General features: G+C 41.4%; 1 protein-coding gene across 7 annotated transcripts in view; it reads right to left on the reverse strand.

Moving 5' to 3' along the window:
* The window catches only part of aplp2 (amyloid beta (A4) precursor-like protein 2), a 108,185-nt gene that overhangs the window by 49,582 nt on the left and 43,907 nt on the right, over window positions 1–14,696 (reverse strand). For all 7 annotated transcript variants that reach the window (XM_061780917.1, XM_061780914.1, XM_061780918.1 and 4 more), the window contains exons 2-3: window positions 3,769–3,942; window positions 1,266–1,395 (exon numbers count right to left, since the gene is read on the reverse strand). In XM_061780917.1, the coding sequence (XP_061636901.1) occupies window positions 1,266–1,395; window positions 3,769–3,942 (304 nt within the window). The remainder of the gene's footprint in view (window positions 1–1,265; window positions 1,396–3,768; window positions 3,943–14,696) is intronic.

Consider the following 14,696-nt stretch of genomic DNA (forward strand, 5'->3'; position numbering starts at 1 on the left):
AATCTGAATCCAGAATTGTTTGGAACCGGAATCGAAATAAGGAACCGGAATCTCGACCGGAATCACTCAAATTCAAACGATGCCCAACCCTAGCGGGGAGTCGTCCACAGCCGATTGTCCATTATATGGAATCACTTTTTTTTAATGACCATATGCACCCATATTACTGTACAGCGCAAAATAGTTTTTTTGTGGCCTAAAACACCCAGTACAGTACAAAGGTATTGTAAATAAATGTAAAAGTCTTGAAAATGTTTGAGAAGTTTACATTTCATTATAATTTAAAATGCTGGTGTGCTTGATGGTGACATTTTTGACGTACTCATAGGAGGGTCAAGGCGGGTCACTTTCAATGAGCCTCGTGGAATTAATGTGCTTCCTATTTCCAAATCGGTTGCCATAGATGACCAGCTTGACAAAAAAAAATGTTACTGTATCAAAAATACAGTGTTCCAGACTCGAGACGTGTGTGTCGTATTCCTCTTTCGTTTAGTTAACACCGCAGCCATGTGCGCTCTCTTTGCACAGAGCTCTATGCGACAATAGATAGATCTCCACGTCAATGCCACGTCAATTCATTTATGTTTTTTAAAATTGTCAATGCATGGCCTGGAAATGTGCCACATTCAACATGGCCACCAAATGTCAATGCAATGCCTTTTATGGAATATCGCCACATTCACGGGAGGTACCTTTGTTGGTTGGCTCGAGTCCAATTGTATAACTGTGACCCAGAAAAACGTGTGTCCCAGTCTCTGCCTATATTGCGCCACAGTGCCACTAAACAATTAGAGGCCAATTAGGGAACTAAGAGACTTTGTCAACGCCAGTTAAAGTGACAATTGGAAACTATCCATCCATCCATTTTCTGAGCCGCTTCTCCTCACTAGGGTCGCAGGCGTGCTGGAGCCTATCCCAGCTGTCATCGGGCAGGAGGCGGGGTACACCCTGAACTGGTTGCCAGCCAATCGCAGGGCACATAGAAACTAACAACCATTCGCACTCACAGTCATGCCTACGGGCAATTTAGAGTCTCCAACAATTGGAAACTATTTTTGGACAAATGTACTGTCTCGACGGTCCGTTACTTCCGATATCCATTAAATCGGGGTCTGTTGAACTGAGGTTCCATTGTATAACTTTATTCATGGAAGATTTTTTTACCCACAGAAAAATTTAAAGGTACTGGTACTTACTTCTCCCACCCCCTTGTGTCAAAAGCAAGTGTCACAAGGACACCTTACAGTATATGAGCGAGCACTTACCAAGGCATTTGTAAGGCACCACGATGTGGGCGTGCCCGTTGCACACCTTCTTCTCCTTCTTGCACCAGTTATCAATGCGCAGCGGCTGGTTGGCCTCCACCACGTTGGTGATCTGGAGCTCAGGGTACATCTACAAAAAACAGAGCGGTATTCAATGAGCAGAGAGAGAGGTGGGGGATACTGTCAGTGGAGTATCAAGTGGGATCTTTTAATCCCAGTGTCCTGCTCTCCGGATACAGGGAGAGGAGAAAAAAGTACCACATTTAAAAGTAAAAAGTTGGATATTTTTAAGATTAAAAGTTGTTGAATAAATCTGCTTTTTTAAGGTAAAAAGTTGTATATTTTCAAGATAAAAATTCTTCATTTTATATTTTTAAAAGTATTAATCTGCAAGAATAAAGTAATAACTTTCGTGATAAAATTCATTGATATTGGAGGAAAAGTCATGATGACAAAGTATTTCTTTCTTGAGAAAAGTCTGTCTGTTTGACAAAGCTGGATATTTTCTAGAAAGAAGTCATAATCTTTATAATAATCTTTTCGATAGTCATATTCTTGTTAGAAAAGTATCTGAATTAGAATTTAAAAAGTGTCTGCTAAGTGCAATAAATGACATTATTTTGACATTTTTCGAAAAGAAAATATAACTTTTAAAATATTTAAACTAAAGACAAAAATACTGTATTTATTTTAAAATTACACTTTTCCCCAAAACAATTTTCTCATGAAAATATTCTCCTAATAAATATTCTGACTTTTTTGTTTAAAATGTGAATTTTTCTTGTTAAACTGTGAAAAATAATAAAATAATATATATATATATATATATATATATATATATATATATTCCTCTCATAATAAGACATTTAATATAAAAGGAAAAAAACTGAATTTTTATGTTTTTAAATAATCAGACTTTAGTCTTATAAGATTATTAATATTTTCTCATGAAAAAAAATCTGACCGAAAATAATATTACTATTCTTGTAAGAGTCTGACTTTTTTTCATACAAAAGAGAGTATTTGGAAAAATATACTTATAACTTTTTCTTTGTAAAACAAAATTATTTTTATCAAAAAAAAAAAAATTCCTGTCCTCATCAGTTTACTTTTTTTTCTCAAAAACACATGGTTTCCCCTACATTGGTTTTACTTGGGCGGCCCGCCGAAGTATATTAACAGCCACCCATGAAGATGAAACCATAATCCCCTTCCAAAAAAAAAAACACAACATTGAACCCTTGGATCCTTTGTATACAGAAAGGCCCAAGAGATGTTTTTTTCAAAGCAAAGAAAATCAATTGCTCAGACAGAAATTGTAAATTTTGTAAATAGCTAACTGGAAATGATATTGTTGTTTAGGTGCAATAAATAAGCATAGTTCATAAACCTTTGTTTGACTAGAACATTTTGAATGCGCTTATCAAATACCACGGCGCCACCCTGCACCACCCTGCCCACCGCCAGTAAATTCTCAACCTAGGGGAAACACTCCAAGACATTATTTTTTTCTAAAAACAAAAGAGTTCATTCTTGTAAAATTATGACTTTTCACATAAATTAAGACATTTTTTTCAGTATAAAACTTGATCTGTCTTTATTCGTATCATGTTACAATCTAAGATGAAGTTTAGCTCGCAAAGTGTAGCATATAAGAACATGACACAAAAAGTACATATAATGAAATCATGATAAATGGTGATGATGATAATAATAATACTGTTGTATGAATGGCAACAGGTGGATAAAAAGGTTAATTGTACCTTCTGCTATCCAGTGGAAGAGCATTTAATTGTTTTGCCTGTCACTACATGATGCTGGCATAGATAGCGGAACATAGATGATTAAATGCCGTAAATATAAAACTGGATCATTTCCAGCGGAAAAGCAGATGATTAAAGGTGCCATATTTTACCATACCAACTTTTTCTAGTATTTGGGATTTAATATTGTCTCTATGGTGCCTCAGTAAACGTGAAATATGAATTAAAGTCGCCCATGCATTGCGGAGCTCCAGACGTTTTTCTGCTGAGAGGCCTGAAATCAGGTAATTCGAATTTATCAAGCTTATCTACGTCACTAGCGAAGACCTCCGCCTACCTCTCAGCTCCTGAGCCAGCACTGTCAACAAAACAAACACGTGTGCTCTCACAAGTGGGTCTTCGGCATGGAGGCAACCAATCAGCATGGAGGCATCCAATCAGAGGAAAGCCAAATGGAAAGCCAAATATGGGAAAAGCGGATACAAAACCTTTTCTGGACACTCGTATTACAAAACCAAGGTGTTTTTTTTTTTTTTTAAATGAAATTGACACTTTTATACTAAGTCAATGTTAGAGAGTTACTTTATGGAGGTGTAAAAAGCCTAAATATGGGACGTTTAAATAACAGAATTTTGTAGATTTAAAAACAAAAATGTTTTTTTACATATGCTCCTCCATATTTTGCCTAGACTTGCGATATTTCCACTTGGTTAGTTTTTAGCTTTTGCAATGTGACTCACCTCCTGGCAGTAATGCCACACACCCTCCTTGGTGCCTATGCAGCTCTTGGTTCCCGACGGGTCGGGCTCCCAGCGGCCCGTCTGGATGTTGACGTGCATGTTGAGCTTTCCGCAGAACATGGCCACCTGCGGCTCTGCCACGGCAAACCCGGTGCCCGCGTTGGCTGCCAGCGCCTAGGGGATAAAAAAGTAGGCCAATTAACCAAATTGAAGGTTAAATGGGAGTCTATCAGAAGCACTGAAATCCAATTAAAACCTAGATTCTATATTTGTGACACGATCTTGTATTAATTTATTCCCAGCAGTCTATTCTCTTCATTTGGTGCTGTTTCTCTTGGCTGCACTGCTTCCAGTACATGTGGAGGTCGATTTTTTTGTCCAATTAGATTTCAATCTCTAGTCTAAGTGCTGTCATGTTCATCTAAATTGCCCAGGTAATTTCAACGACAGTATCTTAACAATGGGACATTTTCTTCAACCAGTCACATTTCAAATTTGCCACATACTAACGTCAGCATTAGGGTTGCAAATAATGATTATTTCAATAATCGATCAAAAAATATTTTTCGATTAATCGATGAATTGGATTAAAAATATGAAAAAAAGAATTCCTCTCTTTATTACAAACAGTACATTATTCCAAATTGACAGTGCGGAAAATGCACAAACAATTGATTATGATTCAGTTAGTGGTTTGATCCGTAACATGACAGAAAATAGGCAACATCGTTTTGTTTCAAAACAAAGATAATCAGTCTGCTTTCATGGAAGAATCTGAGAATATTTACTGTTGAGAGGCTGAAATTGCAAGGATTTGGACAATTTTAAGTTAAACAAGGTCTCTAAATTATTAATTGATTATTGAAACAGTTATCGTTTAATTTGATAATCGATTAGTTGTCGAACAGTCGATTAATCATTGCACCTCTCGTCAGCATTTTTCCGTCTTCTGGTTGGTCAGAGCAAACCTGTTCAACTAGCAAAACACATCTGAAGCTGTCTGCGCACATTAATACATTTGACATCTTTGGTGAGTACTTACGTTTCTTTATGTTTTTGTAATATTATTAGATACATATTGATTCTGAACTGCTCCAGATGATGTACATGGCACAGTTATGTGCTGTTGTATTGCATTTTAGTATAGTATTGACAGTTTCTATTATTTGACGGTTTCTATTATTGCGACATTATAGTAGCAAAGCAAATTTATTTATATGCGCACTTCATACACAAGGAAAATCAATGTGCGTTACATGATTAAAAGCATTTAAAAACAAAGAAAAAAGTGTATAAACATTTAAAACAAACAGAAAATTAAGAATTAAAACAGTGGACAGTGCAAGAAATATCATTTAAAAGTAGAAATGCTCTAAAAAGCATGATAAAAAAGAAGAGTTTTTAACCTGAACTTAAAAACATTCACACTTGGGGCTGACGTCACTTCTGCAACTTATTACATTTGTGTACAGCATAACAGCTAAATGCTACTTCACCATGTTTGCTTTGGACTCTGTGCTCCACTATTGACCTGCGTCTGTAGATCTCAGAGCCCTACTGGGTTTATATTCCATTAGAATTTCTTTCATGTATTCAGGAACTAAACCGTTTAGTGTTTTATAGACCAGTAGCAGAACTTTAAAATATATTATAAAGCTGACTGGGTTCCAGTGTAGAGACTTTAGAATTGGGGAAATATGTTCTTACCTCTGTGTTCTGGTCAGAACCCGAGCGGCAGCATTCTTAATGTGCTGCAGCTGTTTAAGGCTATTTTGGGGGAGTCCAGTCAGAAGACCATTACAATAGTCAAGTCTACCTGATGAACTTCTCCTGGTCTGCTTGGCACATGCAAGCCTTCACTCTGCATATGTTCTTCAGCTGGTAGAAAGCAGTTTTAGTAATTGATTTTATTTGATATGTTGGAATCCATCAGTACACCAAAGTTTCGGACTTGGTCTTTGGTTTTTAAAGAGAGTGACTCCAGGTATTTACTAATAGCAATCCTCTTTTCTTTATTGCCAAAAACAATTATCTCAGTTTTCTTGTGGTTTAACTATAGAAAGTTTTGGCTCATCCAGTTATTTATGTTTTAGACAATGACAATTCGACTGAGATTTGACTTCCCAACGGACCCTCCTCTCCAGCACCCCTGAATAGACCTTACCAAGGAGGCTGAGGAGTGTGATCCCCTTTAGTTGGAAAACACCCTACCTACCTACTCACAACGTCTCGAGTCAAGGTCAGCAGCGCCCCATCCCCATTATACCAAGTGTTGATGGTGCACTGCTTCCCCCTCCTGATACACCGGATGGTAGACCAGAATTTCTTCGAAGCTGTCAGGAAGTCTTTCCCCATAGCCTCACCGAACTCACCACAGCTGCATTCTGCTTGGCCAGCCGGTACCCATCAGCTGCCTCAGGAGTTCCAGAGGCCAAAAAAGCCTAATAGGACTCCTTCTTCAGCTTAACAGCATCCCTCATCGCTGGTGTCCACCAACAGGTTCGGGGGTTGCCGCCACGACAGGAACCGACCACCTTACGGCCACAGCTCCGGTCGGCCGCCTCAGCAATGGAAGCTCGGAACATGGTCCACTCAGAGTCAATGTTACCCGCCCGCCCCTGAACGTGGGTGAAATTCTGTCGGAGGTGGGAGTTGAAACTCCCCATTCTGCCAGATGTTCCCAGCAGACTCTCACAATACGTTTGGGCCTGCTAGGTCGGACTGACATCTTCCCTCAGCATCGGAGCCAACACACCACCAGGTGTGATCAGTTGACAGCTACGCCCCTCTCTTCTCCCGAGTGTCCAAGACATGCGGCTGAAAGTCCGATGACACGACCACAAAGTCGATCATCGAACTGTGGCTTAGGGTATACTGGTGCCAAATGCACGTGGACAGCCTTATGCTTGAACATGGTGTTCGTTACGGACAATCCGCGATGAACACAGAAGTTCAATAACAGAACACCCCTCGGGTTCTAATCAGAGGGGCCGTTTCTCTCAACCATGCCCTTCCAGGTGTCACCGTCATTGCCTACGTGAACATTGAAGTCCCTCAGCAGAACGATGGAGTCCCCAGCGTGAGCGCTCTCCAATACACCCTCCAAGGACACCAAAAAGGGTGGGTACTCTGAACTGCTGTTTGGTGCATAGGCACAAACAACAGTCAGGACCTATCCCCCCACTCGAAGGCGAAGGGAGACTACCCTCTCGTCCACCGGGGAGACCCCCAATGTGCAGGCGGCGAGCCAGGGGGGAAATAGGTATACCCACATCTGCTAGGCGCCTCTCACCGTGGACAACTTCAGAGTGGAACAGATTCAAACCAGATTGACTATATCAAGTCGAAACTTCTCAACCTCACACACCAGCTCGGGCTCCTTCTCTGCCAGAGAGGTAACGTTCCACGTCCCTATAGCCAGCTTCTGTAGCCGGGGATCAGATCGCCAAGGTCCCTGCCTTCGGCCACCGACCAGCTCATACTGCACCCGACCCCTATGGCCCCTCCCACAGGTGGTGAGCCCATGGGAAGGCCCTGACTAAAGGCCTCTTTATACTCCCGCGCTCGTGCGGCCGACAACGCCCGCATTGCATCACGTGACCGACGAATTGCCCCGTGCGGCCCCTCCGGGCCACTCGACCCGCACACGGCAAAAATTGTTGCTGCGCGTACATAGAATGCCGCGAAGATCATCTCTCGTGATTGGTCCGTTTTAGTCACATGCTGTGATGATGTAATCAGCGTTCCTCCCGGTTCGACATGGCACCTATGCCGCCGCCTTCTCGATCGATTTTGCAGCATAATTAAACATATCATCTGGTCATCTAGGTCCATTTGTTTCACGGTCGCCATTGTTGTTGCTTTGTTCCTTGTTTCGGAAAGGAAAGTAAAAACGCCCAAATGCAGAGGAAACTCCATCCTGTGGCGTCCTAGCCAATACCAGCCGTAGCGACACCCCCGACTTGGAGGTTGCCGTCCGTGCGAGTATAAAGAAGCCTTAACTCTTGGTTAAAGTTACAAAGACTTTGTCTGTAGAGGTCATAGTCAATTTGGAGTTAAGTTTTTCTCCACTTACGTTCTGCTTTCCTACACTTTGATTTAGAGGTCTTTACCACCATTGTGCTCCTCCATTGTGTTCTAGGTCACCTCAATATTGTCTTAGTTTTAATAGGAGCGACAGCATTCATGACATTTGAGATTTTCCCAGGTGAATTTATCCAAAAGTCCATTAACCGTCTCAGCATTCACAGTTTGTGACACAGCTATGGTCTTCATAAACTTAGTGCCAGTTTTCTCATTTATGTACCTTTTTTTAATAGACATAGAGCTTGTCTGAACCTTTGGGAGAATCTGTAATTCAAAGAACACACAAAAATGGTCAGAAATAACCATATCCTTAAAAATGCTTTCCATCGCCTCAGTACACATTTTGTGGTTTCAGTGATGACTTCACACAGGCTCGCTTCCAAGCAAATTCTGGGACTTTCTAGGCTAGAACTCGCCCCTGTACATTAGTTATAGGTGGTTTGAATCCCATGCCTTTGGTTGGGCTTTTACACACATTTTCAGTTTTTATTGCTGAAAAATGCTTCCCAGCGCCTGCTGTAAACATTTTTTGTTTTCAGTGATAACTTCACGCAGGCTGGCTTTCAAGCCAATTCTGGGGGTTTGTAGGCTAGAACTCGCCCCGTTACACTAGTTACAGGCAGTGGTTTGAAACCCATGCCTTTGGTTGGTCTTTTACACACATTTGCAGTTTTTATCGCTTAAAAATGCTTCCCAGTGCCCGCTGTACACATATTGTGTTTTCAGTGATAACTTCACACAGGCTGGCTTGCAGGACAATTGTGGGACTTTCTAGGCTAGAACTCACCCCGTTAGATGACCAGGTCCAAGATGTGACCTTGAGTGTGAGTTGGACTCTTAATATGTTGAGAGAGGTCAAACGTGTTCAGTAAAGCAGAGAGTTCTTTAGAATATTTTTCCATGTTATTGTCAACATAAATGTTAAAGTCTCCCGCGATGACAAAATAGTTGTAGTCAGTACAAATAACTGACAGCAGTTCTGAAAAACCATCCATAAATTGTCCATTGTATCTTGGAGGTCTATAAATTATTAAACCTTTATCTTATATAACATTTGGATCTCCTTTTTCTAAAAAACAGAGTTATTCAAAAGAGCTAAAATCACCCAGTATAATTTCTTTACACTAAAATAATGACTTAGAAATAGCAGCAATACCACCGCCTTTTTTTCCTATTCTACACTTGTTCATAAAATGAAAATTTGCTGGTGTTGCCTAATTTAAATTGGTATTACAGCTACTTTTTGTTAACTACGTTTCACGTAGTATTAAAAAGTCATAGGTTGTAATGATGTCATTACTTAACATTGATTTATTACCCAGAGACCTGATATTGAATAGAGCTAGTCTCGCAGAGATAACTGGAGACAATGTTTTGATAGGTTTAGATTTTATCCTCACTAAGCTTGTAGTTCTACTTCTTTTGTGTGCCATATTTCTTTGACCAACTTTCTGTCCCTTGTAATTCTTCTTCTTTTCCTTTCGGCTTGTCCCGTTAGGGGTCGCCACAGCGTGTCATCCTTTTCCATGAGAGCCTATCTCCTGCATCCTCCTCTCGAACACCAACTGCCATCATGTCTTCCCTCACGACATCCATCAACCTTCTCTTTGGTCTTCCTCTAGCTCTCTTGCCTGGCAGCTCCATCCTCATCATCCTTCTACCAATATACTCACTCTCTCTCCTCTGGACGTGTCCAAACCATTGAAGTCTGCTCTCTCTAACTTTGTCTCCAAAACATCGAACCTTGGCTGTCCCTCTGATGAGCTCATTTCTAATTTTATCCAACCTGGTCACTCCGAGAGCGAACCTCAACATCTTCATTTCCGCCACCTCCAGCTCTGCTTCCTGTTTTCTCTTCAGTGCCACTGTCTCTAATCCGTACATCATGGCTGGCCTCACCACTGTTTTATAAACTTTGCCCTTCATCCTAGCAGAGACTCTTCTGTCACATAGCACACCTGACACCTTCCTCCACCCGTTCCAACCTGCTTGGACCCGTTTCTTCACTTCCTGACCACACTCACCATTGCTCTGGACGGTTGACCCCAAGTATTTAAAGTCCTCTACCCTTGCCATCTCTTCTCCCTGTAGCCTCATTCTTCCCCCACCACCCCTCTCATTCATGCACATATATTCTGTTTTACTTCGGCTAATCTTCATTCCTCTTCTTTCCAGTGCATGCCTCCATCTTTCTAACTGTTCCTCCAGCTGCTCCCTGCTTTCACTGCAGATCACAATGTCATCTGCAAACATCATGGTCCACGGGGATTCCAGTCTAACCTCATCTGTCAGCCTATCCATCACCACTGCAAAAAGGAAGGGGCTCAGGGCTGATCCCTGATGCAGTCCCACGTCCACCTTAAATTCTTCTGTCACACCGACAGCACACCTCACCGCTGTTCTGCTGCCCTCGTACATGTCCTGTATTATTCTAACATACTTCTCTGCCACTCCAGACTTCCGCATGCAGTACCACAGTTCCTCTCTGGGTACTCTGTCATAGGCTTTCTCTAGATCTACAAAGACACAATGTAGCTCCTTCTGACCTTCTCTGTACTTTTCCATCAACATCCTCAAGGCAAATAATGCATCTGTGGTACTCTTTCTAGGCATGAAACCATACTGTTGCTCGCAAATACTCACTTCTGTCCTGAGTCTAGCCTCCACTACTCTTTCCCATAACTTCATTGTGTGGCTCATCAACTTAATTCCTCTATAGTTGCCACAGCTCTGCACATCACCTTTGCTCTTAAAAATGGGCACCAGTACACTTTTCCTCCATTCCTCAGGCATCTTCTCACGCACTAGAATTCTATTGAACAAGCTGGTCAAAAACTCCACAGCCACCTCTCCTAGATGCTTCCATACCTCCACAGGAATGTCATCAGGACCAACTGCCTTTCCATTTTTCATTCTCTTTAATGCCTTTCTAACTTCCCCCTTACTAATCATTGCCACTTCCTGGTCCACCACACTTGCCTCTTCTACTCTCCCTTCTCTAACTAACTTTCTGTCCCTTGTAATTACAGGGATGAAAAATGCCTGATCTCCATTAGACTTTACACCGATTTTATCGGCCTTATCGGTATCGGCCGATAATTAGCATTTTATGCTGATCGGCTTTAATGTCATAATTCACCGATCCGATTAATGACGTCATTGATCGGCTCCGCAAAAGACATTTAATCTGCGTCGCCATCGTGCACAGTATATTTGAATCCAAAAGCTAGTTTATTTTTCAGCCTTGTCGCGTGTCTTTTGGCGTAGTCCTGTAAATATCTGACGGCCAATAAAGTTATTTAAAAAAAAAAAAAAAAAAAACCTGTCGGCAGTGTGGAACAGAAACCACATCTGAGACAGACAACATGCAATGCCCCGGATCAGACTACAAGACAAATTTGCTCTTTCAAGATTGCACTATGTCATACTACTGCAATAAAATCTTATATACCACCGCATCCCATTTTTTCCGATCACTGGGCTTCATTGTGTCAACCCAAACGTGACCGGATACACTCGTTACCATGGCGGCGACAACAACAATAATATATCGCGCCATGTGTTTGATAGAACAAAATGGGGAAATACGTGTGTTGTGGTCACTGGTAATCAGGAGAGGACGTTCGTTTAAGGCTTGCTTGAGGTATGTTCCCGTACTTTGAATACGATACGGCTCGCAAGCAGGCAACAAAATGTTATGTAGCCTAGCAAGCTAGTGGTAGCACGAACGGTTGTACGTAAACATGACGCCGTTCTGTCGAATCATGCTCTAAAGTTTCGGTGTGGGTGAAGTAATTTAATTAAAAATAAACTAATTTAATTCTAGTAAGTTAGCACCCATTATTTCTGTCATGTTGTAATGTTGGTTTGACCTGACTGATTAGAATACATGACCTGACTAGAGCAGTGATTTCCAACCTTTATGGAGCCAAGGAACATATTTTACAATTGAAAAATCTCACGGGACACCAACAAACAAAAATGTCACAAAAAGTGGACACATTAATTACTGTATGTACTTCCTACCATCTAATAGAAGACCATTCATTTGTTCTGTCTGTCACTATGCCTCACTGGCATAAATAGAGGAACAAAGATACATTATTTATTGTGAATATAATTTTTTGAGCAATTAAGTACACAAGTATATACAGTAAATGAACAGGTCATTTAAATAGACACATTCCTCCATCATGTGATCGGATCGGTGATCGGTTATCGTTTTTTTAAACTCGCTGATCGGTGATCGGCCCCAAAAATCCTGATCATGTAAAGCCTAATCTCCATAGGTGTCTGACTTATTCTGGGGAAGAATGTTGTTTGTATCTGTTTTGCAGCCACGACCACTCACATATCAGTCAGATATGGCGATAAGATTATTCATGGGGGGAGGAGGGGCCCTTCACATCTTAGTGGACGTTGGTTTCAGACGAAGGGGGATGGGAGGAAGACCTTGGCGTGGTGTGCGTTGGATTCCAACATTGACAATAGTCTTCATCCTGTCCGTCATATCTAGTAGAACATATAGGCTAGATGATCATGAGCTGTTGGGCTTTCCTTTAATGGGGCGGGGAGGGGCGTGGGAGATTCCAAGTGTTGCCTCATCTCATTCCTCATTCGTTCCTCCAATTGTTTGGGTGACGCTGGTGACGCCATCTGCGCCTCGTGTCGTCTTATCTCTTATTCCTCCGATTGTTTAGGTGCCACTGGAGACTCTTTCTGCGCTTTTTGTCCTTCAGCCACATCAACAAATCCAATGTTTTCCTTTCATGCAGCTGAATGACATACACAGTAAAAAACGTTGGCAGCCAATAACTTAACCCCTTGTTTATTGAGACAGAAACAGTTTGCCTTGTAAAGATGTTTGCACTCCAAAAAAATGCAGAAATTGTCAATGAAGCTCACGGATCGCGCAGTACACACTTGTATGAGCCACTTATTTAATTGACTGAGCCTACTGAAACGTTCATCTCGAAATTGTACCATTGGGAGAGGTCCACTTATGAAAACCTGGGTGCTCATTAGTGATCTCCAGAATTTTTTTTAGAGATATTAGACACCATATCATTGGTGAAATACAGTACTTTGGTGTTCTCGCTGCAAAAACGCTGCACATTCTTGACAGCTCCATCACCAACTATTAACGTTTGGGGTGCCATTTTTTTCTTGTATGATTTAGTTTCATACCTTTCAGTGGTGGTGGGGATGAACATTCTTGGCCAGGGTCTTGTAAAAGTTGCTCAAATCTATTTGCAAGTCCGATGTCAGTGTTTTGCTTTGACTTTGATCCTCTTTTTTTTGCCCTTCACTGTAGCGACTGTGCACGGCCGCTCTCTTGGGGTTGAAGAAGCACACAACACAGGCCAGACGGATTCCTCTGTAATCTGATGGTGTTCTGTCCTCCCTTTTTGATGTTGTCCCATATGTTCAGGCTTTGCTCCCAGTAAATTCCAGGGAGAACTGCTGTCCTCTTTGTGGAACTAAGTGGCTGCCTGTTGCATGTTTCTGCTCACCATTTTGAGACATTGTTAAAGTGGTTTCATTCCCCGACTGTCCATTTACATCCACACACACTTGATGGTGTGGATGGTGGAAGATGGTGAATTTTTGTTTCCAGGACCGCCATCTTCTGTAGCAGTTTGTGATAGTCTTCTGTGGAAAAGGGAGGAATCTTGATTGCTGGTCTTCTTGCTAATTAGCAGGCCACGCTCATGCAATGGTGAGGGGTATCAGAAAATATTGGAATATGGCAACAACTGACTGTATCTACAAAAAAGTACAGTCCCACAGGTTTAAAAATATCCAGGAATTGCTGCTTCTAATTCCTTTAGAAGAAAAACAAGCTTATCAGCAAGAAAAATGGAAACAGAGGCTCAGCAAGCAAAGCAAGCATAATAGCGTCTGCACTGTACGCGAGCGTCAGGAAAGATGGTACTAGTAGTGGTATTAAGCCAGGTAAGTCCCCAGTGAAAGCCCAGGTACGAGAAGAATTTCGTTTGGTTTCATGTGCAAGGTTATGTCTGGTGGGAGGGAAGTGCCCTCCGTCACGGCTCACAAACTTTCTTTCTTCCTCCTAAGATTGATCATTCACTCCCCTGCTAGGTTAACTAAAAGTTGCGGCAACAACTGTTTTTCGAAACACTTTTTCCACAGGCACCGTTTGGTGAATGAGTGGTTAGCACACCTGTTTCACAGTTCTGAGGTTCTGGGTTGAATCTCGGCTTCGGCCCTCCTGTGTGGAGTTTTGCATGTTCTTCCAGTGCAAGCGTGGGTTTTCTCCAGGTACTCTGGTTTCCTCTAACATTCCATAAAAATGCTGCTTGGCTTCATTAAAGACTCAATTATTCATGGGCGTGAATGCTTGTTGGTCTAACGTATATGTGCCCTGAAAATGGCAGGCGACCAGTCAAGGGTGTACCCCGCCTCTTGCACGAAGTCAGCTGGCATAGGTTCGGCCCACCCACAACCCTAATGAGGATTAGTTAATTGATTTAGAATAAAAACATAGAAATATTATAACCTTTATTTTTATCAAATAATTTGTTAGCTAATTATAATTAAAATAATAAATAATAACAACAATTAAAATATGAAGTATTTTTGTTATTAAATACATTAATAAATAAATAATAAAATGTATTAAATTGTATTCAGTAATTGGTTAATTGTTATTAAATCATGTTAGAAACAATGTTATTGTTCTATTGTCAAACTAAATGCATTTTACAGGGCGGCATGTTGGACAACTGGTTAGCACATCCGCATCACAATTCTGAGGACCGAGTTCAAATCCGGCCTTGCTTGTGTGGCGTTTGCATGTTCTCCCCATGCCTGCGTGGGTT

Source organism: Phyllopteryx taeniolatus, chromosome 8 (assembly GCF_024500385.1).
Source record: "Phyllopteryx taeniolatus isolate TA_2022b chromosome 8, UOR_Ptae_1.2, whole genome shotgun sequence".
In the NCBI taxonomy this organism is placed as follows: domain Eukaryota; kingdom Metazoa; phylum Chordata; class Actinopteri; order Syngnathiformes; family Syngnathidae; genus Phyllopteryx; species Phyllopteryx taeniolatus.